Source organism: Lepisosteus platostomus, chromosome 1 (assembly GCF_059453375.1).
Source record: "Lepisosteus platostomus isolate fLepPlt1 chromosome 1, fLepPlt1.hap1, whole genome shotgun sequence".
Classification (NCBI taxonomy): Eukaryota; Metazoa; Chordata; class Actinopteri; order Semionotiformes; family Lepisosteidae; genus Lepisosteus; species Lepisosteus platostomus.
The window spans coordinates 54,050,934-54,077,399 of record NC_142611.1 but is presented as its reverse complement, the minus strand read 5'-3'; the positions used below and the strand labels follow the sequence as shown (position 1 = coordinate 54,077,399).

The 26,466-nt window shown below is 36.6% G+C and overlaps 1 protein-coding gene across 4 annotated transcripts in view; it reads right to left on the bottom strand.

Annotated features, from left to right (window-relative positions):
- Positions 1-3,463: 3,463 nt before the first annotated feature.
- sec24b (SEC24 homolog B, COPII coat complex component) overlaps positions 3,464-26,466 on the bottom strand; it is a 29,241-nt gene continuing 6,238 nt past the window's right edge. Inside the window, exons 3-24 of one of the 4 annotated variants that reach the window (XM_088632340.1) lie at positions 26,060-26,230; positions 23,202-23,306; positions 19,614-19,694; positions 18,892-19,073; positions 17,991-18,172; positions 17,162-17,264; positions 16,398-16,524; positions 15,950-16,059; positions 15,410-15,522; positions 15,128-15,246; positions 13,336-13,391; positions 12,750-12,956; positions 11,505-11,628; positions 10,984-11,142; positions 10,562-10,735; positions 10,215-10,325; positions 8,900-9,075; positions 8,074-8,211; positions 7,271-7,375; positions 6,925-7,017; positions 5,458-5,561; positions 3,464-4,400 (exon numbers count right to left, since the gene is read on the bottom strand). In XM_088632340.1, coding sequence (XP_088488466.1) covers positions 4,286-4,400; positions 5,458-5,561; positions 6,925-7,017; positions 7,271-7,375; positions 8,074-8,211; positions 8,900-9,075; positions 10,215-10,325; positions 10,562-10,735; positions 10,984-11,142; positions 11,505-11,628; positions 12,750-12,956; positions 13,336-13,391; positions 15,128-15,246; positions 15,410-15,522; positions 15,950-16,059; positions 16,398-16,524; positions 17,162-17,264; positions 17,991-18,172; positions 18,892-19,073; positions 19,614-19,694; positions 23,202-23,306; positions 26,060-26,230 — 2,855 coding nt within the window. In that variant the 3' untranslated portion in view covers positions 3,464-4,285. The remainder of the gene's footprint in view (positions 4,401-5,457; positions 5,562-6,924; positions 7,018-7,270; positions 7,376-8,073; positions 8,212-8,899; positions 9,076-10,214; positions 10,326-10,561; positions 10,736-10,983; positions 11,143-11,504; positions 11,629-12,749; positions 12,957-13,335; positions 13,392-15,127; positions 15,247-15,409; positions 15,523-15,949; positions 16,060-16,397; positions 16,525-17,161; positions 17,265-17,990; positions 18,173-18,891; positions 19,074-19,613; positions 19,695-23,201; positions 23,307-26,059; positions 26,231-26,466) is intronic. The other 3 variants (XM_088632341.1, XM_088632342.1, XM_088632348.1) reach the window with 3 other exon arrangements.

Below are 26,466 nucleotides of genomic sequence, written 5' to 3'. Positions count from 1 at the left end.
CTAAAGAATAAGATCACAGTTCTTTTTTATGTCTTGGAAAATTCATAACCTTCCATGATGTACTTTTCTCAGCCTTCCAGGTTTAAACATCCTAAATGATTACCAGGGGGTTTCCATAGGAAGGACTGGTGAACACAACAAAACAAATAAAACAAAGCTTGAGCTGTTCGCATTCAGCCAGGTAAAGATCAGATTAAAAACACTGGCACGGAAGAACTTGAGAGTCAATATTTAATGGTTTGTCACCTTGTTTTTCTTCAATTATGCTGGTGTAACTTAGTATACTAAATAAAAATACTGTTAGCAACTGAATGGAATCAAATAATACAAGAAGTGATTCAAATTGAGAGTAGCACATTAACTGTCTCCCCCTACTGTAACACTTTTGTAAAGACTTTGTCCTACCATTTCATACTTGTTTTTTATTGATCATGGTAGGGTTGTAATAATAATAATAACTGCTTACACTTATATAGCGCTTTTCTGGACACTCCACTCAAAGCACTTTACAGGTAATGGGAACTCCCCTCCACCACCACCATTGTGCAGCATCCACCTGGATAATGCGACGGCAGTCATAGTGCGCCAGAACGCTCACCACACACCAGCTATCAGTGAGGAGGAGAGCAGAGTAATGAAGCCAATTCATAGATGGTGATTAATAGGAGGCCATGATTGGTAAGGGCCAATGGGGAATTTGGCCAGGACGCCGGGGTTACACCCCTACTCTTTTCGAGAAACGCCCTGGGATTTTTAATGACCACAGAGAGTCAGGACCTCGGTTTTACGTCTCATCCGAAGGACGGTGCCTGTTTACAGTATAGTGTCCCCATCACTACACTGGGGCATTAGAACCCACGTGGACCACAGGGTGAGCACCCCCTGCTGGCCCCACTAACACCTCTTCCAGCAGCAACCTTAGTTTCCCCCAGGGTTGATAAAGCTTTCACATATTAATCAAACTGAAAAGTTCTAATATGCATGCTATTATCATTTCTTGAAATCATGTGCAAAGTAAATATAATCATACAGATTGAGGTTTTATATATACAAAACAAGGCATGCATGGTGGCACAGTGGTTAGCATTGCTGATTTTCATTACTGGGGTCCTTGGTTCAATTCCTCTAGTACTATCTGTGTGAAGGACAAACAAGGAAGTTCTGGAAGCTTTCAAGTGAGCCTTAGTGTTAAAATAATACTAGAACTATAGTAAAAAAGCAATGTGACTTTGTTTTAGACAGTCGCAGTTTGCAGTACCAGTATTGACAACAGTTGAAAAAGTAAGTCACATGTTCATCTTGGTGTGTGCATAAACCCCATTTCACCATACTTGCAATGTATTGCCAAGAGAAAGACATCTATCGACATCTAATCAATTAGTCAAACAGCTTGTGTAACGGACTGTGTTTCGATAAGAACCTGTCATCCAGTGTGGGCACAAAAATGATTGCAGCAACCTGTGAGGTGCAAATCTCAGATACATCTAAATGTGATCACAATTACAAGGTTTCATGTCAATCAGTGCAGCAGTTCCCAGGATAATCATTTATTTTGATTTTATTTAAAATTAAAAAATCAGAAGCAGCTTTATCTGTGGAATCTGAAAAGTTTCTATTCAATTGGTGCAGCAGTTCCCAAGAGAAAGGCATATTTGATGAAAAAAATACCTTTCCATCTTGGTCCAGTATATGCAGGAACACAAACACATCAGTGTTTATCAAGAAGTTAGTTTTAGACTGCATATTGACAACAAAGAAAAATAAATAATCAGGTGGCCACCCTGGTTTAATCAGTACATTATACATCATAAAATATATGCCAAATACATTTATCTTGTTGGCAATACACTGTAATCTTATTTCTAAAGTTTGATGTGTACTAGCAAAATACTTTTTGAGCATGAGCCGTCTGCATGACAGGCCATTTTCTCAAAAGGGGTTCTATTACCCACTAAGAGGGTAAAAATTATTGTAACTTCAGGTAGGATTTGTGCAATGTGGAATGTAATCGTACATGGAACAATAGGCTTATTCCATGCTGAAAAGAAGAAAGAAAACACAACGTTTCAGCCGTGGAGCCTTCTTCAGGTGTGAAGAAGACTCACACCTGAAGAAGGCTCCACGGCTGAAACTTTGTTTTCTTTCTTCTCTTTTCAGCATGGAATAAACCTATTACTTGTTCCTTTGCAGCCTATGCATGCTGACTCAGCTACCCACAAAATGTAACTGTACATTGAATAAATGAAAGGGTGTTCAAATGCATGAACATAAGTTTTTTTCATAATCACAAAAGAATAAGTAAAATGCCATGACCCTCAGCAGGAAACTGAAATTGGATGAATAAATAAGTAAAATTCCAATTTTGTATACAGTATTCTGCCCAAGCTAATTAATCACTTAAAATTTAAAGAACACTGCATAGGAGTATTTTACAAATTTTATCAGTCGTCTTTATTCAGGGCGTCCAGTTTTGAAGAGAATTTCGGCACAAGCTGATGTCTTAAAGTAAAACCAAAATAAAGTGAACAGCTCACAACTGGAAGAAAAGAATTTAAATTAGTTTGGTAAGTTTTGCCAAAAAATAACATACTTTTTTACTTTCAAACTACATTGAAAATTATAGGCACGTTATATAAAGTTTTGCACAAATCTTATTCAAAAAGTCTCTGCTGAAAAATATATGGGTTAAATGGAATGAAGATCTGGGAAAGAGTAATGTAGCAGAATCATAGATTCTGGGTATGACATATTATTACTATTAATTTGATACAAAACCAATAATGTATTATAATCACAAATGTATTATACTAGAGATAAAATCAACCATATTGATGTTAAAACATCAGATATACTGTATGGATCAAATTTAAAATAAAAAGTGATTTACTAATTGATTCCTTTTAAGAATGCTGGAACCTAACGCCGGAAATGCTGGAAAGTTCTTATAGTATAGGACTATTAGACAGTTGGCTACCCTCCACTGTAATTATTGTTTTAAGTCAATCACTATGTTTACTACAATATACAGTGCATGATCATTCTTTGAGATACCAATTAGGTTGAATTATGATACTCTGCTATAATTTTAAAGTAACATCTGTTGCACCAAGTTTGCAAGAATGTTAATCTTATTTATGGTTTTAAGAATTGAAAAGATGCAGAACCACACAATTTCAAAGAATATGAGGAGATGCAATCCAAACTTTGGAAGACATTTGAATTCACTGTATAAATTAGAGAAGGAGCAAGAGAACATCAATAATTGCATCGTGGTTATTATTGTTATTATTCTATTACATAAGTGGTTATTTATATTACATTTTTAATATATTTTGTCATGTTATTTTTTTTAAGTTCTTATAAAAAAAGAAGAGATTTGAAACTGCAAAAAGGTAGGTCATGCAGAAGAAGAAAAGTGCAGGTCTTAAAACAAATCTAAATGGTATTAAGCAAAACTAAATGGTATCAAGCAAAATAGTTTTATTCAATAAGCAGATCATAAATAATTTCACATAAAATATTTGCAAGGGAATTACAAAGAGGAACAATTTCTGTTATTGCCAGAAAAACAAACTGTGAGTTGTACAGAAACTAACGTCTCATCCGGACACAAACTGGACCTGCTTTGCAATGTAGGGAAGTCACTACGTTTGAGTGATTTCCTTGTCAATCCAGTGCACAGTCCAGGCTTCTTCCCATTAGACAAATGTCACACATGGCATTTACAATATACATCAAAACTTGTTTCCAATTTCCTACAATTCTTGTAAAAATGAGAAGGCGATTATCATTTTTATATGAAAACTTAAGAGATTTAAAAAAAATGGGTTAAACAAAAAAAACATGCATATCTTTTTCTCTCCCCTTTTCTATAGTTTCTGTGTTAAATGTATGAAGTAGCACTCATGTCTGCTTACATTCCACATAGACTGTCTCAGTGAATGGCTACATACATAATTCTGACAGCGGTTAGCAACTATGAAACAATATGCATGTTCTTCTTTTTCTATAAAAGAAGCACGTAACAAGCCTGTTAGGTGTACTATTTTGTCTGAAGTTGACACCTTTCCTTTAGAATTGCTGTGTTCATTATCAAATACTTCACTGGTTTCAGGTCATGTATATCTGGCTCAATCATTATCATCTTACAATTATCTTAGGATTCCTGCATTCTGTATGGACCTACCCCACAAAGTCAGGTGGAGGTCTTGTAAAGATTTACCACTTTGCAGGTATCTTAAAACATGACTACCTTTACAGCATAAGCTAGTGTTGGGTGTGTTATCTACTTGGACAACTGCTGCTGAACGTGGAGCAAAAACTCATAATAGGACAGGGCTGCTTCTGTTCGGTCTTCAATTAAATACTGGAAGAAGCTGGTCTTGGCAGAAGTGTCGTCTCTGAAAATTAAAGTAAATGCAAAACTGAATAACTTGCAGAGGAAGTCTGCACAGAAACATTCAATTTCGTAATAGTATAAAGTAAGATAGGAAGCAGAAGCTACAGTATTTGACCTGCTGCCCATCAATGCTGTTCCTACCTTTTCACAGTATTCTCTAAACCTAGGATACTCTACACACACATCCTCCTCTATTAAATCACAAAGTTTTGCAACAACCATGTTCTTAATTATTTAATTAATAATTAGCAGGTAGAGATGTGCCAATTGAAAGCAATGGAGTGGACTGGAAGGGGGTTTTAATCTCAGTATCACTGTTTTGAACAGTCCCACATATCAAAGATCCCTGAGTCAGTTCCACATGCTTAGAGGAAGCTTACTGCACTATTTTATTTAGGAAAACTGTGCAACTATAGTACCCCATTGCAGTAGCTGTCTATGATTTTAATACTTCCAAACTTTTGCCTTGCATTTTACTCTGTGAAGTGGAAAGAGCTCTCTGCTGAGCACACACCAAAAATGACATTTTACCTGTCTTTTCAGTGTTTATCCTGGCCTAGACCATAAAAAATAGTTCCACTGGAAATATGGCTTTGCCAGATGTCTTTTTAGGTTTTTATCTCCTGAAAGTCACAACTTATCATCTTGCAGTCACAACCATATAGACACTATAGTATCAATGGTTTTGTGTATTGCTTTGGCATTTTGTACCACAAATTGATGAAACAGGTTTCCACTGTACAGTTGTTACAGACCATTACGAACGTACATTAAAATATCAATATTTTCTGCACATAAAGAAAAAAAGACAAAGCAAGGTTGAAACAAAGTCTAAAACACCTAGAATGTTAAACTTATAATGGATTTTTATTAGTCTATATTTTTCCAAACCTTGTTCAAGTCTTTCCGTCAGCAAGGTCTGGGACATGAATGTATGACTGTTTATCACTATCAGTCATGAACATTTAGATGAATTTTCATGTGGGTTCATGTCATACCTGATGCACCTAAAAAAGCCGAAATGCATACACAGAGTTTGAAAAGCCTAAAGTACTTACTTCACAATGTAAAGGGTATGGCTAAATGATCTGTTCTCTTGAAGCCAATTAATAAAAGCTCTTGTTCTTTCAGAAGAAGGTGTTTCCAATTCTGGAATCTGAGTCTGTGCATTAAAAAAACAAAATATTAACAATACAAAAAGATATCAAGTCCAACTTGTAACACAATAAAAAGTATAACAATAATATCAAAGGTGGTGAATTTACTCAATTGTTCCTCCCTCTTTCCTTTCATCTGTGCTAAAAGTATACAGTACCTGGCTGAAACAAAGATTAACATTTCTGAAAGAAGGTCGCACAACAAGATCAGATTGACCAGTGAGGGGAAGGGAACCCTGGTCTTGCAGTGCTGCGTTTGTTTGAGTTTTTAACTTTATCTTAGACCCTAATAACTTAATTTAGCCTACAACAGAATGAAGCTCATAGTTCTTCCACTTCCATTTTGAAACCAAAATTATCTTGAAACTAGGTTCACACCTTCCCCCTTCTCTCAACAAGAGACTCGTTTTTCTATTCATTTGCAGGTTTCGACTTCACACCTCTCGTCTTCGCACCTAATGAGTGCCCGCTCTGCATGAATTAATGGCAACTCATGGAAATGTCCTTACCCTATGCAATGACATGGAAACAAAAGCGGACTGCAATGTTTTCAATAAGAAATAAGATAAGATCACTTTATTGGCCATATACAATTTCTTGTATTAGGAATGATTATTTTTTCACATACACCAACTTGCTCTCCATGACACACACAGACAGGGAGAGAAGCTTGGGGTCAGAGCGCAGGGTCAGCCATTTATACGGCGCCCCTGGAGCAGTTGGGGTTAAGGGCCTTGCTCAGGGGCCCAACGGAGTAGGATTCCTCTGCCGGCCGCGGGATACGAACCGGCAATCTTCCAGCCACAGGCGCAGATCCTTAGCCACAGAGCCACCGCTTCGCGGTGGACAAATAGAAGGACAAATATTCATGACGTGCAATGCCCTGGGTGCTTTCACAGAATCACCACTGAAAAGAAAATTTCCTGTGCTTAAGGAATGATTAGAGAAGAAAGATGTTGTGAAGCCTGTGGTCATGGGTAAACGAACTCAGGAGTTCCCTGGGAAATATGCATAACTGCTTCTGCTGGAATACCACAGTGTGTGCCTGAAGAGTGCCAAAGCAAATCATATTTAAAAAATCTGGCTCTGCTACATTTGATACATCAGTTCTGGCTGCATGATAATGCCAGGTCACATACTGCTAACAGCACAGTGTTTATGGGGTTATGGGTAGGACTTGCTGACCCATCGGCCTCATAGACCTGGCTTGACATCCAGCCTTTTAATTTCTGAAAGTAGCAAATGCCCAGTAGTCAAAACGGACCAACATGCAGGATTTCATCAACACTAGATTCGATTATAGATGTCAGGGAAAATAGAATGCGTTATTGGTTATATTGTGCATGCACCTATGTACAATCCACTTACCATATTCTGTGGGATTGAAGCATGATTCTGACAGCCCAACACATCTCTAATAAAGGACTCGTCACAGCATTTACCCACCCATAAGTAAAGAACCTAGAGGAAATAAACATTCAGGCTTACTGTTATTAATTCAACATGTAATACTCTACATGACAAGACCATTCATTGTGAAACTACTAAAAATCATAGCAAAACATTAAGTGACCTAACGGGTAAAAGAAAAAATGGGCCGGACATAGCCTAAAAGTAAATACATTTTTATTTAATGGACTAACCAGATCAAATTTATGAAGAGAACACTGAGTGAATTAAGAACACAGAAAATCAAGAAGAGCCCAGTACTCACTGTGCTACAATCCATGAGAAAAGCCCCTTCTCTTGTCAGCTTCTCTGCAGTGAGTTGGAGAATAGAAGGCTGGGGCACAATGCTGTCATTAACATGAAGCGCGCCCTGTGAACAAGTTAAATTGGTAAACAAACATTACATTTCCAAGTATCCTAAGCTGATTATGTACAGCATACATACAGTGCCCTCCACATTTATACATAACACCTAAAAATAACAAAAACATCATTTCATTAATAAATTATGGATTGCTTAAAGAGTATTATAGGTTTTAAATACAAGTTTATCTTGTAATTTTAATAGCATTGCACAGGGCAAAGTCCTACTTGTCATAAATAATTAAATCTACAAAATATAAGGATCACATCGATTGATGTCTATAAGTAGTCAAATAATATGGTAGCCTCTGGAACTATACAAGGTTTTTTTTGTTTCCCCCCCCAGTATATATCATTCCCTACTGTACCGCATTCATACATTAAAGAGGAGAAGGCAAGTATTAAACCCTTATAATACAAAACACTGATATTTTTTGTAGCATAGAGTGTATATTCCGGTTTAGTAAAATATTGGTTATCTAGAGTCAGCAATATTTGTAATCTTGCCCACAGGCCAAATGTACATAACCTGATCTCTCTATACTATACCTTTGATCTATGGTGTACAAACATTTGTACAGTATGTAAGGTAAATATCTATTTATATAATTTATTTATATAAAATGTCTAAATCAAGTCTAAATACCCTCTTCATGTTTAATAATGTCACATACGTGAATATATTGATCCCCCATGTCACATTACCTCATCAGACAGATTGTCTATTCTGTATAGGTTAGGATGAATCATGCGCATTATTTGCTGCAGGGGCTGACTTTTGAATTCGCACATAGCAAAGACCCGGTCATCCAGCCGTGTGCTAGTGCCTGTCCTCAGGGCTTTCTGCAGAACAGAATGAAAACTGATAGGTCAGTTAGCTCTACAGTACAGCAAACATGCAAAACTAATACAAAAGGGAATATTTAAAAACCAACCTATCCGATAAATATATGAAGGGCAGTACATAATACACCAATACTTAACGGATTACGATTGACAGCCATCTTTAATTTTATCTAGGGTTCTGCTGTTATCAACTGGAAATCACCGCTCTTGAAAGTGCAGTAGGCTGCTTTTATAATATTTTTAATTACCCAGGTTATGAATGTTCCTGTCTTGAGCCCACTCTCTGGCTCACCATAACCCTGTATTAGACTCAGCGGCTATTAAAAACGAATTGATGTACAGTATATTCTTAATGCTGCATCAGCCAAGACACAGCACTTGGGTTTATAATACTTTAATAATTAATGAGGTATATACACTAATAAGCAGGTAGGCCTCCTCTCATATATTACATTTTCCACTTCTCGTATGAATGACAGTTGCATTTTAGTCAGGCAGTGGTTACATTATTAGTGACAAATGTACTTCTTTATTTCAAAACAATGATAAATATCAACACAGCAGACATACACTACAAGTGATTTGGCAGTTTGCATTTTCTTCATTTTTCCTTATGACATATGAATGCATCCTTACTGGATTGAGGGTCTCCTTACTTGGGACTACAGACTGTTACCCACTTTACCTGTTTGAGCAGTGCTAAGACATAGAGGGGGAAGAGTCGCAGTGAGGCAGGAGCAATGAGGCTGTTCTGCTGGAGGTTGGAGGTAGTGGACCGGTATGCAGCCAGAGAATCCACCACTGCATTTACCAGTGCATCCCGTGCGTCCGACAGATTGGAAGACACAGATCGGTCGATAGCTTGAAAGACACACAAAAAAATCCCATAAACATTTTCCACATAACAACAAATTCATCTAAGCATGATAAAACGTAGAGTGAGAGGCGATTTTATTAAGTATATAAAACTTTAGAGGGTCAACCCAAGGGACTACACAGAACACAAAACCATAGCTGGGAAGTCACATGGGAATTCATTTAGGGAAAAAAAATGGTAAAGTCTGCTTTTATACAAAGGATCTGGATGTTTTGATCAGACTTCCTAGCCAGATGGTTGAGACCCAAATTTATTTTTCCCCAGACTTTTTTAAGAACTGATTGAATTAAATTTTAGACTTGCTTAGCTACTAAACAACATGCCTTGATATTATGGATGGAAGCAAGACGGAATATAGTGGTTTTCTTTTAAGAAAGTGAAAGGAGTGAAATATGCATATTTTCAAAACACACTCTCAGCCAGAGCCATTAGTAAAAGAGTACTTTCAAATGCAGTGCTTTAGGGTTTTATTTTTTTGCCAAAAATCACATTATTTTTTATTTCTGCCTTTCCCTTGTATCTAATGCACATGAACTTCTTATCTTGACATAAAGCCCAAAATGGTGTTCAAAATGTATTTGGTCAGGCAGCTGGAGCAAAACAAAGACGCAGCCAGTAGTAATGCGGATTTGAAGGATAGTAGAAGACACATGCATTAACAATGACAGAGGTTTAAAACTGTAATCCAGAATACATCAAAACTTTAATTTTGACTGTTCCACTTGCCAACCTCAAATCATAAATCTTCCACTTTATTAATGGAGGTTTTTGCACCTACTCAAAGTCTTCTTTAATTTTCACATATTCCTGATGGGCAAGGTACTAATTCTCATCGGAATATAATATTATTTACTTTGTTAATAACCATAAAAGCTACAAAACTTACTTTCTTTACAATGAAAAATGTCCTTACAAACTGACAGTCTTATCCATCACTTAATTTTGAAAAAGACTAAACATCTTATTGAATAAATTGACATCTGGGTAACATGATTCCAATTAACTGTGAACCACAGATTACTACACATCAGTTGTTCCATATAAATAACTGAAAGGTACTTTTTTCATTATTAAAAGTCTAAGAAAGCAGGGTCTGTAGTGTAGTGTAATATGTAGTACTCACCCATATTTGCCAAAAGGCACGTGATGGCTTGAACATCAGCCCCAGCAAAGACATCATTCAGCGAATTCACAACAGGCAAACACAATGTGTGCACCCGAATTCTTCTCTTGCCTGAAAAAGGGAAAGTTTGTGGGGTTCTGTACAACAGTCTGATGTCAACTCAAATAAACCTTCAATGGCTTCTACAAGGAAATTTACAGGTGTAAATGTAAAGGAAAGGAAACCTAAAAAATCACTTTCAGTACAAAGCCTTAAGAGAACAAACAAATCTTGACTCAGTTGTTTTGCGATTTCCAATGTGGGATGTTGTTGAGACACGTTTTACTAGAAACCAATTCTTTTATTACCTTTGCTGGAAGTGTACAGAAGGGCTGCCTGAAAGCAAACTAAAGATGTGTCGGCTAGGCTTTCTTCAATTGACATTTGCACAGCAAAGCCAGAGTCTGGATTAACATTTGCCAGGGACAGCAGATCAGTAGAACGGACAAAGAAATTCCCATGAAATGTGTGGATAGATAGTCCTGGAAAAAAATAAATACTTTAAACAATTTAACACAGAGATTTTCCATACTATAGTCATCTTATTAAAGAATGCATCATAAGGTTAAAGATATGAGTTCCTGAATTGAATAACTGGAATTGGCTCCAACAAAAGCAGTGTTATAAATACATTAATCAAAACTCAAAGAATACCAGAAATTAGCAAGAAACTCAATATACAGGAACTAAAGTTGAAAGCAAATGCAGAATTAATGAGTGTAGAGCTTACCTTTGGTACATCTGATTCTCATTACTGCCTCAAAGCCAATCTTTCTGGTTAAGTATCTCTGGATGTCTTTCTGAAATTTCTCTGTTTGGGCAGGATTGTGTATGTGATGGAAAGATGGATAGTAAAAGATGCTTCCAGCTGAATATTTAGATACACAAGCTGAGAAAAGAAACATTTTGTGTTATTACCTAATGAAACAAATTTTTCAAGGCACATTTAAATAATGCCAAATGGGGGAAATAATTATTTTTTATTACACAAGGTATAATTGTTGGATATTTTATCTATGCGAACTATTAAATTAATCAATCATCTTTAGCTTGTAATGGTTTAATACTAAATTGATTATTTTTTTATCAGAACTCCAAGAGATAGATTTTGGGGAAATCAATAATTACTTTTACATAAAGTCTACAGAGTACATATAGAATATTTTAATGTTTCTTATAATAATATGCAGCATTCATCTGTGCAAAACAAAAAAATTACATTTGTAAATTAATACTCCACTGAATTCATACCTAATGATGCCAGATCAGAATACTGTGAGCTCAAAAGGAAAAGGTCCACTGCAATCTGTTGTCCAGAGCAGTCTAATGCTAATTTCTTGTAAAAGTCTGTTGCTGGTCCTAAGTGTTGCACAACCTTTAATCGGAGAGAGATGAAAACTTTTATTGGCATATAATGTGGAAAAATCAATAGATACAATTATGTTATTTCACACCTATGTTAAAAAAAATAAAAATTGCAATCTCATATCTTGGAACTACAACCAAGACCACAACATAGTTAACTTTATACAGAAGCTGTCTTATAAATCACAGAAAATGCAACAGCTATGATCTATGAAAACAGCGATGCGATAGAACTTTTGTCACCAATTGAAAATTCATTGCAAGCCACCCATCATAGCAAGTTTTTGAACCCAGTCCCTGAAAGAGGTGTACATGGTGTTTGAAACTGAATCAGACCAGTTGAATGAGACCAATATCTTTAACTGCCACTGTTTAGAGACCAAGTACTAATGTTGCAGTATACCCTAACTAAATTTTTCCATTTATTTAACACCTAGTTGATATTTCTAACACATTTGTGTTTGGTTTCCTTTTAATAAAACAGTGTCCCCTTCGATGCAAACATAAAATGTCTGTCAATTATCAATTGTATGAATAACAAAACTCCACATTTTTGACAAAGGAGATTTTCTTTCATGTGGTTTTGTCATTGTTTGGTTATTGCCTTGGGGAAAAAATGCATTTAAACGAGATAATATTGTGTTAAAATACAATAATGAATTTGTGAACAATACAGCCTAATATATTAATATCATGCAATATATATGCAATAATAGTCCCATGCAAAGCAGTATTGTCTTTAACAGAAGAATATCATCACACCCCTCTTTGTTCAAATAAATTAATCTAAAGGTACTGTGTACTGTCTTCTGTATACACAAAGTAGAACACGCCGTGATTGAGCATTCCAAGGTTAAACATGTGTCTTTTTCATCATTTCTGTTAAAAGCAGAAAGAGCAGAAGAATTAATTCTTCAAGTGAACCTGCAGAAACACAATGTATATAAGTTTTGCCTAATCTTTCAAAAAAATTTAAATGACTCAAGTTGTATCATAGTGCACTGGATAATTGACTCAGATCTGTACATATACTTTAGGCCACTTCAAGCCTAAAAGGGGACAAACGTTCAAATATGGCAAAAGAACTGCAGAAGTCATTTTTCAGTACTAAAAGCTGGGTGTATACTGTACCTTGGTACTAGATCTTTGGTTGGGGTCTTCTCTGGAGTGCAACTGTCCAGCCCCTAAAGAAGGCAGCTGTGTTTGGAATACAGAGACCCGTCCTCCTGTTGGGGACATGAGCTTGAAGGCAGCCTGCAAAGCAGGACCCAAAGCACTGTGCGTCTCTCTGGTGTGGGTGAACATGTTGGGCAGAGCGTTAAGCAAGTCCTTCACCAGCTACATCAAGAAAAGAAAAGAATTTCAGACAAAGAGCCAAAAGATTTCACCTGCTGATGACTAAAAAGCTGTTGATAAGGCTACAGAACCAGATGTACTACTAGGTTCCACAAAATACATAAAAAAGAAAATGTTTATATTAAAGTAAAATTAAATCACGTCTTTTAGAAATTGACATTTTTAAGTGAACTTACTGTATTTTCAAGAGCATTAGTCTAGACCGAACATACATATAAACTGGTAGCAGTATCTCAAGAAGTATAAAGATTAAAAGGAATAGCCTACATAACTTGTAAAGTATTACAACTGACTGTGCAATATTTAAGAAAAAACCCAAGTGATGTGTGCAATATAAAGATTGTTTTTGTAGAACCCATACCTCTTTACTATCCTTGAGATTTACTAATAAACTGTCAGGTGTAGGTAAAAAGATATCTGAAAAATACAAACATCGACATGTACAAGTTAATGACTACCAAATTATGATTTTTGCTTCACAGAAGGGTCATTCCATGTCACATTACACATCATGACACCCAACATCTCAGATTGCTCTGAAATGATTTGTATAGTTAGAGACAGAAAACATAAGCATCCATGTAACTATTTTGTAAAAATATAGTTTAGTCAGGGGAAAACAAAGCTGATTGATAGCATCCAGAATTGGTCTTATTAATTTAGCACCAAGCTTTACCTTCAAGAGATAATGTTTTGGAAATGTAAAGTTAAGAATAAGATCAGGAATTGTATTTTGTCATCTAGCAATGTAAAATTTGAAAGAAAATTAAAGCAAAACTGAAACTTTTGTACATGAATACACTTTTTCATTGTTTTGTCTTCAGGGCAGACTAGACATGGACAAAAGTTTCCGGTTTTATTTAATTTTCTATTAAATCCTGATTTACTTGAACGTAAAGCTTTAAAAACACTGAGGACATTCCTCTCACTTAAGAACAGCGGCACCTGGTGGCTAGAAATTGGAATTACCACAATATCATGCGACATTACTGCCCATGGGTGAAGTTTGACCATTTATTTGGATTCTTCAGGTTCTAATAATTTTTAGGCTTTGGTACTAATTTTGATGCTGGAAATCCAGCTGGATTTTTCACACAATATTTCCAAACTGATCAAAGACTCCATTTTGTGTGTTAACAATTTGCTTAATTTTTCACAAACCAAAACATACAAAACAATGTTACAGGGATGCTTATCATAGCTTTCTATAATTATACAAATAATTTCAGAGCAATCTTAGATGTTGGGTGTCGAAATCCACTTTTTTGTGTGTTTTCAGACAGAATGACCCAGAATGATAATTCAATTATTCAATTAGTGACGTTTCACTTCAAAAGAAACAGGAACATTCTGGTACCAAATTCACTGTTTTGCAATAAAATGACAGTGCTGAAAATAAAGGCATTAACCAAATGAAAATATATCTCATAAGAACACATCTTTCCAAGTCTCAGGTGAGTTATCACACACTTTCAGGCTTGTCATTTATATTTGTTATACTGTAATTTCAGAATTAAAATTGATTTTTTAAAAACACAACGCTTAGTGCCATTTATTTTAAGAAGCATTACTAACTGCCTTTTCGTAAGAGTCCAAAGTTATTATGAATGTTCAGGCAAATCTAAACAACTAAAAAAAAAACATTCTTCCAAGATTGGGAGGAGACTGAGAAAGCCATAGACTGCACTTCATTGCACTTTGTTTTAATAAAAAAGGAGGGCTAGGCTACCTTTTGCCAGTGTAGAAACTGTGACAACAGGGACAGACGCCCTTTATGATCTTTGTTATCTTAGCATTGTTTAATTGCCCCCTTTCACCTTTTTGGGGACTGTGAGCTCCCATCCTTTGTATTTTTATTATTTGTGGAGCTCTAATTTGAAACATAATTGCTAAAGAGTTAAGACGTACAACCCAATGGAGCCTTATTATTAACAGCTATTAGTAAAGTAATTTTCTTTCCCCATTCCTCAAAATGACTTTCAAGACAAAGTTGGGATGTTGACACAAAGCAGCATTCTCATCTCAAAAGAAGAGAATCTTTTCCTTTACTGGCAGAGACACACAATAGTTACAAATAAAAATAAAATTACAGAGGCACAAAAATCATAAAATATAACCGATCTGTAAGAATATGAGAATAGAATAGCTTGTACCTTCAATATCTGAAACCACAAGCATCTGAGGCTGTGACAGGCCCTCCTGCAGGTTATAAAAGTGAATAGTGCTGTCAAAGGTTATAAACCCCACTCTTGTCCGGGTATCGCCAGGCAGCCTTAAAAAGACAAGAACCAAGATCGTAAAAATGAAATGACATTTAACGAAAACCCAATTCAGGGAATGTCTTAATGCTGCACTGAACACTTTGTAAGCAAATATTTTGTACAATGTTCATGTACTAACAGAATGCATTATCATGGCTTTTTACAATTACTCACTTGTCCAGGTTTTCAAGCAGTGATTGACACAGTACTTTCACATAGCCAGCTTCCACTGCATTATGCGACACGTCTAAGACAAACAAGTAAACGGCAGGCTGAGGAGGACGCAGCTGTTGAAAGACGTGCATGGATTTTACTCATCACTCCCTTTACATAGCATTTCTCCTGAAAGCTACAACTGACCAGAACAAAGCTGACTAAAGTTGAGTTTAACAAAAACAGATCTTTCACTTGGACAGTAGTATATTGTCATACTAGTTTAAAAGTAGGATCATCCTAGTTTAAAAGTAGGTGACAGCTGAGGGTTAGGAAAAGGTGTGCAAAATAAGTTTATGCGTATGTGTAATCTTACATAAACAGACTGACATTGACCAGCAAATAACTAATGATGGGGCTATGTCACAATGTACATTTTTTGTTTAGTCAAAGAACATAATGTAAATTATGTCGACAGGAAAAAAGAATAGTTATAACATTGAAAAATAAAATTTGATGCCTATTGCAAACAGAAAAAACAATTTAAATTAGAACACATACCATATAATCTGAAGATGCTATGAACTCTACAGTTGAGTTCTGTACCTCTGGTCGTTTGTGAGGTTCACCATATGACCGAGTCAGGGGATTATACATAAACTCATCTGGAACTGTAAGGAAAATTAAAATCTTCTGACAATCCCACTAAGACAAAAAAAACTTGCACACAAACAATTCTCAGTACTATTAAATACAATCACAGCTTATAGTAATGATAAAATGTAAATGTCCCATTACATTCATTTTTTAACTTGGTTTCTACCAGTGGAACCTCTGAAAATACATGGAATACGAATTAGTTTCTCTTAATTTGCAAACTTCTCCATTAAATAAAAGCATTATTTTTCATCTTTATCAAGCAATCCTTGAAGAGTGCAAATTAACACAATCCATCTTATTTATACTGTAGTGAAAACGAGAATGAGAATTCTGATAAGTTTCCACTTACCATCATTGACTCTGTAGCACAGGTTGCATTTCCACCTCCTTTGGTCAAGGAAGGTCACAAAAGGGTTAATGTATGTGCGGCAAGATCGACACCTCACAATCGTGTTGGACGTTATGACGGGTAATTGCTACAGAACAATAACAAAACAGAGATTAAGGATCATTAGTTCTGGAGTCACGAAAAAAGTTAAAAAAATAGAAAAATTAAAATAGGTTTGGCAAATAAAAACATCTATCCCAAGCACACAGTATAACAATTCCATCAACCAGGGGTCATCCAATATGGACACAAATTTCAGTAGTTTCTTCCAAGTTCTGGAGGAGAATGATTTGGTTAATGGATTACAAAGCTGCATGTTCCATTTCTGAAAGCAATGTCTGGACAGGTGCAAACCTGTTTGGAATCACACAAATTCTATAAATTCTATAAAGAAACGTTCCGGCATGGGTCTGATATCAACAACAGAAGGATTTACACCCAGTAAGAGACATAGAGAGGCACAGCAATGTAATCTCTACTGTCAAAAGCTGGCGATACATCTTTCACAGACCCCCAAGGCTGAACAAGCAAGATTACTATCAAAAAACAAGATTACATTTATAATAGGAGGCTATTATAAATGTCTCATTATGGTATTAAATCCTTTTTTTGTATTGTTGGTCTTTCAATAACACTATCTTTTTAATTGGTGTGAATACAAGAGGAAACAAAATCTAAAATCACTGAAAATACAAAAGGAGCAGAAAAACTGAAAGATTAGTCACCGTTAGATCTCTAAAGGGATGAAGAAGCAATCCCAGAGGCAGTTTGGCTTTGTTTAACAGCGCTTGGGTCTGAGGGATGTTTGTCAGTGTACATCTGAAGGTGCTGAAAAAAAGAACAAAAAGAGGGCCACTAAATTTAATTTCTAAGGAAAGCTAAAATATTCTACATTTAAAATGTAATAATGCACACAAAAATTACAAGATGAATTTGGTTCTTGCTGCCCTCATAGACAAATTACATACATCCATTTGAAGAATATTTGGCCTTTAGTTTGTGATGTCTTCCTAAATTTCAAGCTAACTTTTCAGCATACAGATCTAGCAAAGAGAAAAAACAGAAACATTAAGATAGGGTTTCTTAAAGATATATATATTTTTTTATTCCTAACATTTACTGAAAGGACATTAGGAATACTAACATACTATATTCATGCGATATCAGATGTGTACCGATTTCAGTATACATGAATGGTCTGATGGTCTCTTGGCAGTTTTTCTTCACAATAAACTGGCAGTTGAATAAACCATGGTCCACTGAAGTTCAGCTACACCAGTGAGACATCTGCAGCAGCAGTTTTACACTAGTTTATAACAAATAGCTGAAGAAAATTGGGAAAGCCAGGAAAGTGACTTTAATACAAATGAAGGTAGAAGGAATTCTGCAATGTGTTATATCAAGAGAGTTTATACTATTAATCTCTGTAAGGCAAAAGGGATATGAAGATACTGTACTGCGTATCATAAATCTGACTGGATCTAGGCTTAATATCTTAAAAAACACATTGTTGTAAACAACACAGGCTAGCTCTAACCTGTGTTGTTCACTTACTTTGCACTGCAGTTTTTTTTCTTCAAGTCTGCACTGAGGTTTGGCAAAGGAGCTTGTACAGGTCCACTGGGCAGAACATTCCTCTCCTGCAGCAGGTTCACCGGCCTCAGCCCTTCCAGCTGCTGTTCTGGCAGACTCAGCCCCCCAAGAGCTGCTGAAAGCTGGTTCATTGTGGGACATGGCTGCAAGACACCAATATAAGAGTATGTGGGCTTGTATGTACAGAGGCAGTCCATTTTCAACTCAGTTTTGCTAGAAACCTGTAATGCTAAAAAAAAAACAAATACCTAAAATACATAAATAAAAACCAGGAGAACTCTTTTGTTAATTCTGATTCACATCTACATATTTTAAAGATATATGCTTTGGATTATTTCAAATATACATCTTTTACAATATACATGAAATCTTTTATTTTACCAGGTATTTCTGCTATCAATGGGACATTTGTGGACTCATATACCATACACATATAGGTACGGGGACCTTTCCACATTCCATAAGTCTTCTCCTCAGACAAACTGAGGTATTGACTTGGTCAATAAAGATCCCATAGTAATGTTTGTAAGAGTTCAGGGTATTAACCCCAGTATGCTGACTAAATTGCACCCTGAGCTTGCACACACTGTTCTACCTAACTCCCTCCCCCATCAATGAAGTAATTTCTCCATTGTGTCTTACTGGCATGTCACCCAGCTGGATGCTGCACTTCAGTAGTGGATGAAGTGTGTGCCTTCTGTATGTTAAGGACCTTGGGATCCTACTTTTCATCCAATAATAAATGCAATTATTTTATAAATAAAGTAAAATAATTGAAATATTGAAGCAAAAGCCTCAAAACTGGTTTTAGACTACAGAAAAAAGTTTTACAGTACAAGACAAAGACAAAGAGATGCTCTACCTGTGAAAACTGCTGGTATCCAGGTGGACACAAGCCAGTTGTCTGAGAGGGAATGGAGTCTGATCTGGACATTGGGCTCTGCTGGTAGCCTGGCTGTAGTGTGGGATAGCCATAGCCAAAGGGCTTAGCAGCCTTGGAAGCATGGGAAACAGGTGGGTTGTGGGCTGACATAGAAGACGAGTCTATAAAGGGACAGAATAATCATTGGAACCATTTCAGCAATAGATGAATGCCATGGGCAAGTGCTGAACAGCTCTATTTCATTATGGGATACAGTACCAGCTACTATGCCACATTTGGTCAAGGAAAAAAACAGTCAAAAGAAGCCAAAGCAGTAAGTAGAAACGTATAAGTAATAATATTAATAAATAATGTAAAACTGACATGTAAAAGATAGTCGATGATGTTCTGCGACATCCTCTCAATCATGTTTATACAGGAATTTATACAGTAAGCTGAAATCAAATGTTAAAAAATCTCCCACTATGGCATCTTATTTTTGTATCTATTATCATGTTTTTAATGGAACTGATGAATAACATTGTGAAAACTGACAAAATCAGAAACTTTAAAGGAACAGGCTTGCCCCTGGCTACCTCTAAATGGTAAACCCACATTTACTGCACAGTAGATCAAAAATTTTTGTAATCTGCTGCATATAACCTTTTAAATAATGTTAAACATGTTTTGTAATTGTGATTACATGTGCTTAAGAAGCATACCTGGGTAGCTCCCCCCTTCCAAGGCCTCATAGTTATTTGGAACTGGAGATGCGCTGCTGGTGGTTGAGGAGCTGTCTGCACCTGAGATGGAAAATGACAACATGCTGGAGAAGCCAGACACACTGCTTTCACCAATCAATCACCAGGCTGTGTGTCTACCAGAGCAACAACCTAAAAGGCATGAGGTACTGCAGAACTACTCAAAATAAACAAAGCAATAAGAACAGAAAGAAAAGCTACAAACAAGCTTATTCATAGGGTGAATTATGAGCCTGGCAAATTGAAAAAGACAAAGCCTAGTAATCCTATTACCTTACTAAATTATCCATCTCTTTACAAAGCATACTATAGGAATCATACACAGTGAACGAGTGAAGGCTCCATGTTGGCAAGGATCCCGGAGAGAGGTAAAAACTGGCTCTTGCTTTCCCAATGTGTAAAGGGGTAAATATTACCCAATGTTTGATCTAACTATGCTATGGTGACTACAACACAGAGCATGTACAGTACAAACAAATTTCCCAGGCCAAGATCTATTGTCCTCGGTTAACTCTATTACCTTCGTGTGTAATAAAAAGCATAAACTAGTCAGAAACTGCCCAAAGACAAAAGATTTATCTTCTTTGAAAATGCCAAAGAAATAAACTTGTTTTACTAACATAATCAATAACAGAATCAGCACCTCTGAGTTTATTTATCCACAGAGGACTCAGAAGACTTTGGACAAAGACCATCATTGAAGCTTTAATTTTTATTTCAATGCGTAATTATTTTAACACAGTCATGTATCCAGTTGTGTACCACTGGGATCACAGTTGAAACCGATGTTTTTGGGGTGAAGCAGCACTCGGTAGTCTAAGGGTCAGGGGGGTTGGTTGGGGAGGCAGCACTGTGCTTTGCAGTAGCAAAGAAAATCCAAGGGGTTTGGACAGGAACTGGGGAAATTCAACCCAGTGTAAACCAATGCAAAGTATAACATGCAGATAACATGAATTCACCAAAGTAATTTTGATAATCATCAACAAATAAATTCAACAGGGAAGAAAATTTAAAAGACAACACGAAAAAAAACGTTTAAAATAGGGGAAGGGTATGTTAAAGCTGAAGCAGAAAGATTCCAGTGAAAGCAACCAGAAAAGATTGACCACTTTGATGGGTAGTAAATTCTAGGATTTCAGAATACTTCTCAAAGCTCTCCTGGATTTTCCCAGAAGCAGCCTGCTAATGTGTGGCAATAAAACCATCAGCCTGTGAATTCTTCTCCAGCTTGTCATTCCCCGCACTGCCGACACAGAATCCAGAGTATTCGTCGCAATTTAAACAGGACCAAGTTGAGCTGCGGACGGTTGGTAGTAGATACTTGGGCAGGCAGCAGGGAGAGACTACCTCACTAGCTAGATTCGTCTCATGATCCTAGTCTGTTGCGCTGCTAATTTGAAAGCTGCAGTTAACAACCTTCAGCTCGGTTTCATCCTGCTCAGCTCTTCTTCCATGCAATTCCATCAGCCAGACCGAATCTCAAATAAGTGAATTTGCAGATGTTGAGCGCCTATTATATATATGACCTTAAGCAAACAGAGAAAAATTCTATCTCATAAGAAGATGACAAAGAATGAAAAAAATCTCCTGTTAATTAACGCATAATGCTCATATAAGAAAAAAGGCTGGGCATCACATTCTGGAATTGTCTGTTTGAAATCAGCCTAATGAAAATTGTTTGCTCTGAAGAACACAGTTCATTAGAAGGAGCTGTTAAATACATAAAGATCATCACAACTAATTATAATAAATATCTACAGACAACTTAGGCTAAATGTTATTATAGAGCTACGTATACATCCATTATCAGAAAGCTGCTTGTTCCTGGAAGGATTGTGGTAATCCAAAGCCTGTCCACAGGACTACAGCCTAAACAAGTAGCCAGTCCACATCAGGGCACACTTACAGGGACAATTCACAAAAATCAATGAGCATAGCCATCACGTCTTTGGAAACTGGGTTGAAAAACTAGAACACCTTGAAAAATGTCACATAAAAACATGTAGAAAAAGCCAGCTGCACCTCAGTCTATAAACAAACCCAGTTAGCAAGAGTTTTGAGGCATCAGTGCTAACTGTTAGTAAATAAACTGAATACAACTTTTTTCTTCAAATCTGTTGGAAACCAACCTAGTTACTAAAAGGACTTAAGAGTGGCTTGAATCTGCAGATTGTGTTGTGAATGCCACTGTGATTCTGGTCAGAGGCAAGCCTTAACTGACCTGTGTTTTTAACAGGAGGACTCCGAACAGCTAGAAGTGTTAACTAGTTTTAACTTTTAACTAGTGTTAAAAGGGCTGGAAAACTTTTAAAATAAGTGACCCACCCCTCAACCCTGAAATGGAAGAACTGGTTAGAAACTGGATGGATGCTTTCCCCCCCAATCAACAATCTTATTTAGAATATTTACAATACTTTAAAAAATAAGAGTTGTATTCAAATAAGTAGTGTTTAATAATGTATTTCTTGCCTGATGCTTAATTATTTTTCCATGTTCAACTACGTACATTTAGATTAAAATGTCCCTGTGTAAACAGCTCTAAAAGTATACTTTACAATTGTTATTGTTACCGGGGATCACTCATACAGTATTAAGCAAGTTGTGAGTTTTTTTTGTATATCTGCAATCCCCATCCATCCCCCTACTAGTCACTGGGGAGCTGGAGCCTACTGTGGAAAGTAGTAGGCCTGGGCCCATTTTTCCAAAAGCCAATTAACCTACTAGTATGTTTCTGGATTGTGGGAGGAAAACAGAGAATCCGGAGAAAACCCAGGGGAACATGGGGAGAACAAACTCCAGTGCTGCAAGGCTGCAATTCTAACTATTATGCCCCTGTGCAATCCCCACTAGTATATATTCAACTTCAACAGACTTTAAAATATTTCTGTACATCTATATATAGATAGACTTTGATTGAATTCAATGATGTGCTCTGAACATCTCCAGGAATCCACACAGTTCTATACAGTCCCTTTGTAGACTAGCCAGACATCTTGTTTTTTCAATTTCTCATCATGTCTCATCTTACTGTACACCAATTAGGATGGTGTCTTCTCTTGACAAATTAATTTCCGCAGTTACATTTATATCAGCTCATCTGATCATACTATGTAAATCAAAGTACAAAGGTTTTGTTCATATGGAGTAAAGCAAACAAATATACAGTATCTACAAAGTTCAACTGCAATAATGCAACTCTTAGGTGCTTCATACAGTATGTGCTAAGAATGATGGGACAGTAAATTAAAGTTATGTACATCTTTAGATAACTGACTTCTTTGCACATGCTCCCAATACCTTCTACAATACAAGGGACATTTGTGTACTTTACAAACTCATGTAGCTGGTGAATGCAAAAAGGCACAGAGATAAAGCTTAGCCCAAACAAAAGGATCAAAGGATTGTACTGTGTAGGTCTGCAATGTGATTTTAAAAGGTGAGGAAAACGAATGGAAATGTAACACATAATACGAGGTGGGCAAGGGACAGGGAAGGGGATGGAGGTGTTTGAGTATGCTGAATAGGTGGAGGGATTAAAAGCTAGCAGACCTGCTTCCTCATCCTCCTCCTCCTCATCATCATCATCAGAGCTCGATGACAAGGGCGCTGCAGCAGAGCTAACTTGACTATTACCAACATATCCGTAGTGCATGCCTGTGGAGTGGAGAGCACAAACAACTGTCAGCAAAGAGAAAGAATGCCCCAAAGTCAAAGAACAGAGCACTCAGGACTGTCCTTGAACTTGCTTATTGTCACTTGGCAGTGATCAAATCATTACTTGGTGATGTACTTTAGCTTAGGATAACAGCAAATATGTGTTAGTGCCTACTGTAATTATAACAAATATTTTCTGTATTACTGCACCTGAGTTAGAACATTCTTACAGTTTAAAGGGCAAGATTACCATGTGTTTTTATTTTTCACATGCTTATGTGTTGGATTTTTTGTGACATATCTCAACCTGTCCAACACAGGAATCTGGAACCAGGATCTTTGTTCTGCACTACCACTGTGCTGGGTTATCAACTACCACAGAAAATACATTCCTTATTGGCCACATGAAAACGAATGCGCACAGCTGAAGTCCCTGTTGAAGAATGCATCTGTAATGCGTAAAGAATTTAGCTGAAATAGCTCATCCAGCCATGCAACATGAAAATCATAATTCCCAGGTCCATAAATCTTTGCTGTGGTCTGGCCCATAACTAGATATACTTAGTGATAAAGTACAAATGAGCTTGAGCCCTCATTACAAGCAAGTACAAGCATGCTGCACCAGGAAAGGTGTGAAAACTACAAATGTCCGGTTGCTAGTTTTGTCTACACAATGCATGAGCACTTTCCCTTGCCACAAGAGCACATATCATGATGCGATTTCAATAAGCTGACATATGCCCTTCCTATCAAAGATGAGTTTCTAATGACACAGTTTTGTTAAACTAATCTCAAATTTTCCAGATCCAATGTTCAAAGCACAAACATTCAATAAATCTAGAAACAGAATATAATCTCTTCTCTCAATACTAATGTGTGCCCTTCACATTTTTTCCAAAATGACCTATGTCCTAATGACCAATAAATAAGGCTGTAACAGTATAGGTTACTAACTTGAATTTTATTTGATCAGTAAATAAAAATAAAATTGAAACGCATTTTTATGTTGAAAGGATTTCAGTCAAGGACGTTGTCTGGGAACCTTTGTCTGAACCAGAAGGGTCAATGAGTGGAATAAGCTGCAAAGACATCCTTTACCATGAAACAGTACACTGGCTGAACTGAACAACTAGTGACATTATCCTCCATTCTGGACATTAAATATAAATAAGTTATATTTAATATCCAAGCTGCAGTTACTCTAAGATAATATGAATGAACCACAGCAAAGGTATAAAGCAACAATAATTTCTCTTTTAACCACAGCCATAATGTGTGTGCTGTTCCCCAAATATGTTTTTGGTATTTAGGCTTATATGTTACAGCTACCAAATAAAACAAAGCAAATGTGATTAAATGCCTTTTCTATCTGTAATGTAGCATCACCTATGCATCAGATAGTGGTAAAAGAAAAAAAAATGCTCTATTTACCAGGACAGTAGGGCAAAACAGCCCTCCTCACTAAATTCACTGCTCACAATCCAGAAGTAGATCAGCATCAGAGATGTCAGTGAGATCTAACAAGTCATCTTGAAATATCAAGCAACATACACATATGTAGCACATATGCACTACAAAGACAATACAAAATCAGGTGTTAGCACTGAATTTACTGTAGCTAGTTAAGCAGTTAAAAGTTCCACACAACCTTATGTAAGCAGAAATGTATGTAACCCATTTGCACTTACAACTGCTATTATTACAATTAATACAGTACTATAATAATACAAAATCACACTATTACAATGTTATTACAGTGTACTGTACAGTAATTTAATAATAAAAGCGTACTTAGAGGAGTTATGTTATGGCACTTTTACATCACTATTGCTTTTCAACCATTACTAGGGTAACACTGCAAACACAGTGGAACTTATCATAGACAAGACTGAGGCCACATGCAACTTTTTATGTTAAACTAAAATTATGTAAATTTGGAGTTATGTAAATTGGGAAATATCAGTATAAGTCTAAGTAACAATACAAAGTTAAAATTATTAGCCTACAGCAAGTTTAGTCAGTTTCACTATATGAAAGGCAGGATGGTCAGAAAACTCAATTGAATTCAGCTTGTAACCTAATATTTGCAAATCTCCCTATTCAATATGACTGCTGAATATAGAGATACAGAGCTTGGGATCTGTACACAGGACCTTAGGGGCATTCTTCAAGTATTGGTTAATAAGTTTAAACAAGTCAAAGAACTAAGCCTAAACTGTGAAAAGCCATTTAGATCCACATGTTAAATGAGCTTTCAGTGGGGGTCTGCATCAGCATTTGTGCTGCACAGGAACAAGTAGAGGTTAGCTCCACACTGACAAGTAGGAAGAGTAACAATTTTGGATGCTGAGCCTTCTTCTGGTGCACAGGACATCAGCTGTGCAAATTCTAACTGACTGACCCTCCCCCCCTACGAACATTCAATGCACTATGGAATAAAACAAAAAACTAAAGAAATAAAAAATATAAAGATAGACATCCAGGACAGCTGTCCTAATAAAGACTTGCATTAGGAAATGACATGTCACTTCTTCTTCAGCCCCTTTAGCACTTCCACATACCAGGGCTGGGTGACTCTGTGTATCAACTACAGTGCACCTGAGGTCAAAGTTCAACATGGTGAGTTTATCAGATGAAACAAACTTCCTGTATCTGACCACAGGTCATTCATTCTTCTAATTTGAGTATAACTTTGTATTGCATGTCACAACTAGGGAAAAACTCTAATGAGCCAAGGTTTCCTACAGACTTGCCTTTCTTACTTGGTTGGTGGGCTGGAGAAGAGCCCATGGGTGTAGAGGGTGTCCCAGAGCCTGGCCTGTCTGTGGCCGGGCTGTCAGTATTGGGATGGGTTCTTCCAAATGCATGGATCCCAGCTGGGTGATGGCTTTGGTCATTCTGCTGTGCAACAGGAGGAACTGGTGCTAAAGAAGTACCATAACAAAGGTGAGTGCTCAAAGTAAAACAAACAGCTTCTATTTGTCAATACACAGTAACTAAGCGTGTCAATGGTGCTAAAAAGGGTAAGTGTCTAAAGATTAGTTACAAATTAGCAAGTGACTAACAGTGGTATTTTACGCTTATTAGGTTATTAACAGTGTTAATTATGTGATAAGCTCAGGAAGAGTGAAACCTAGAAGATAGACCTCCAGGACATTGC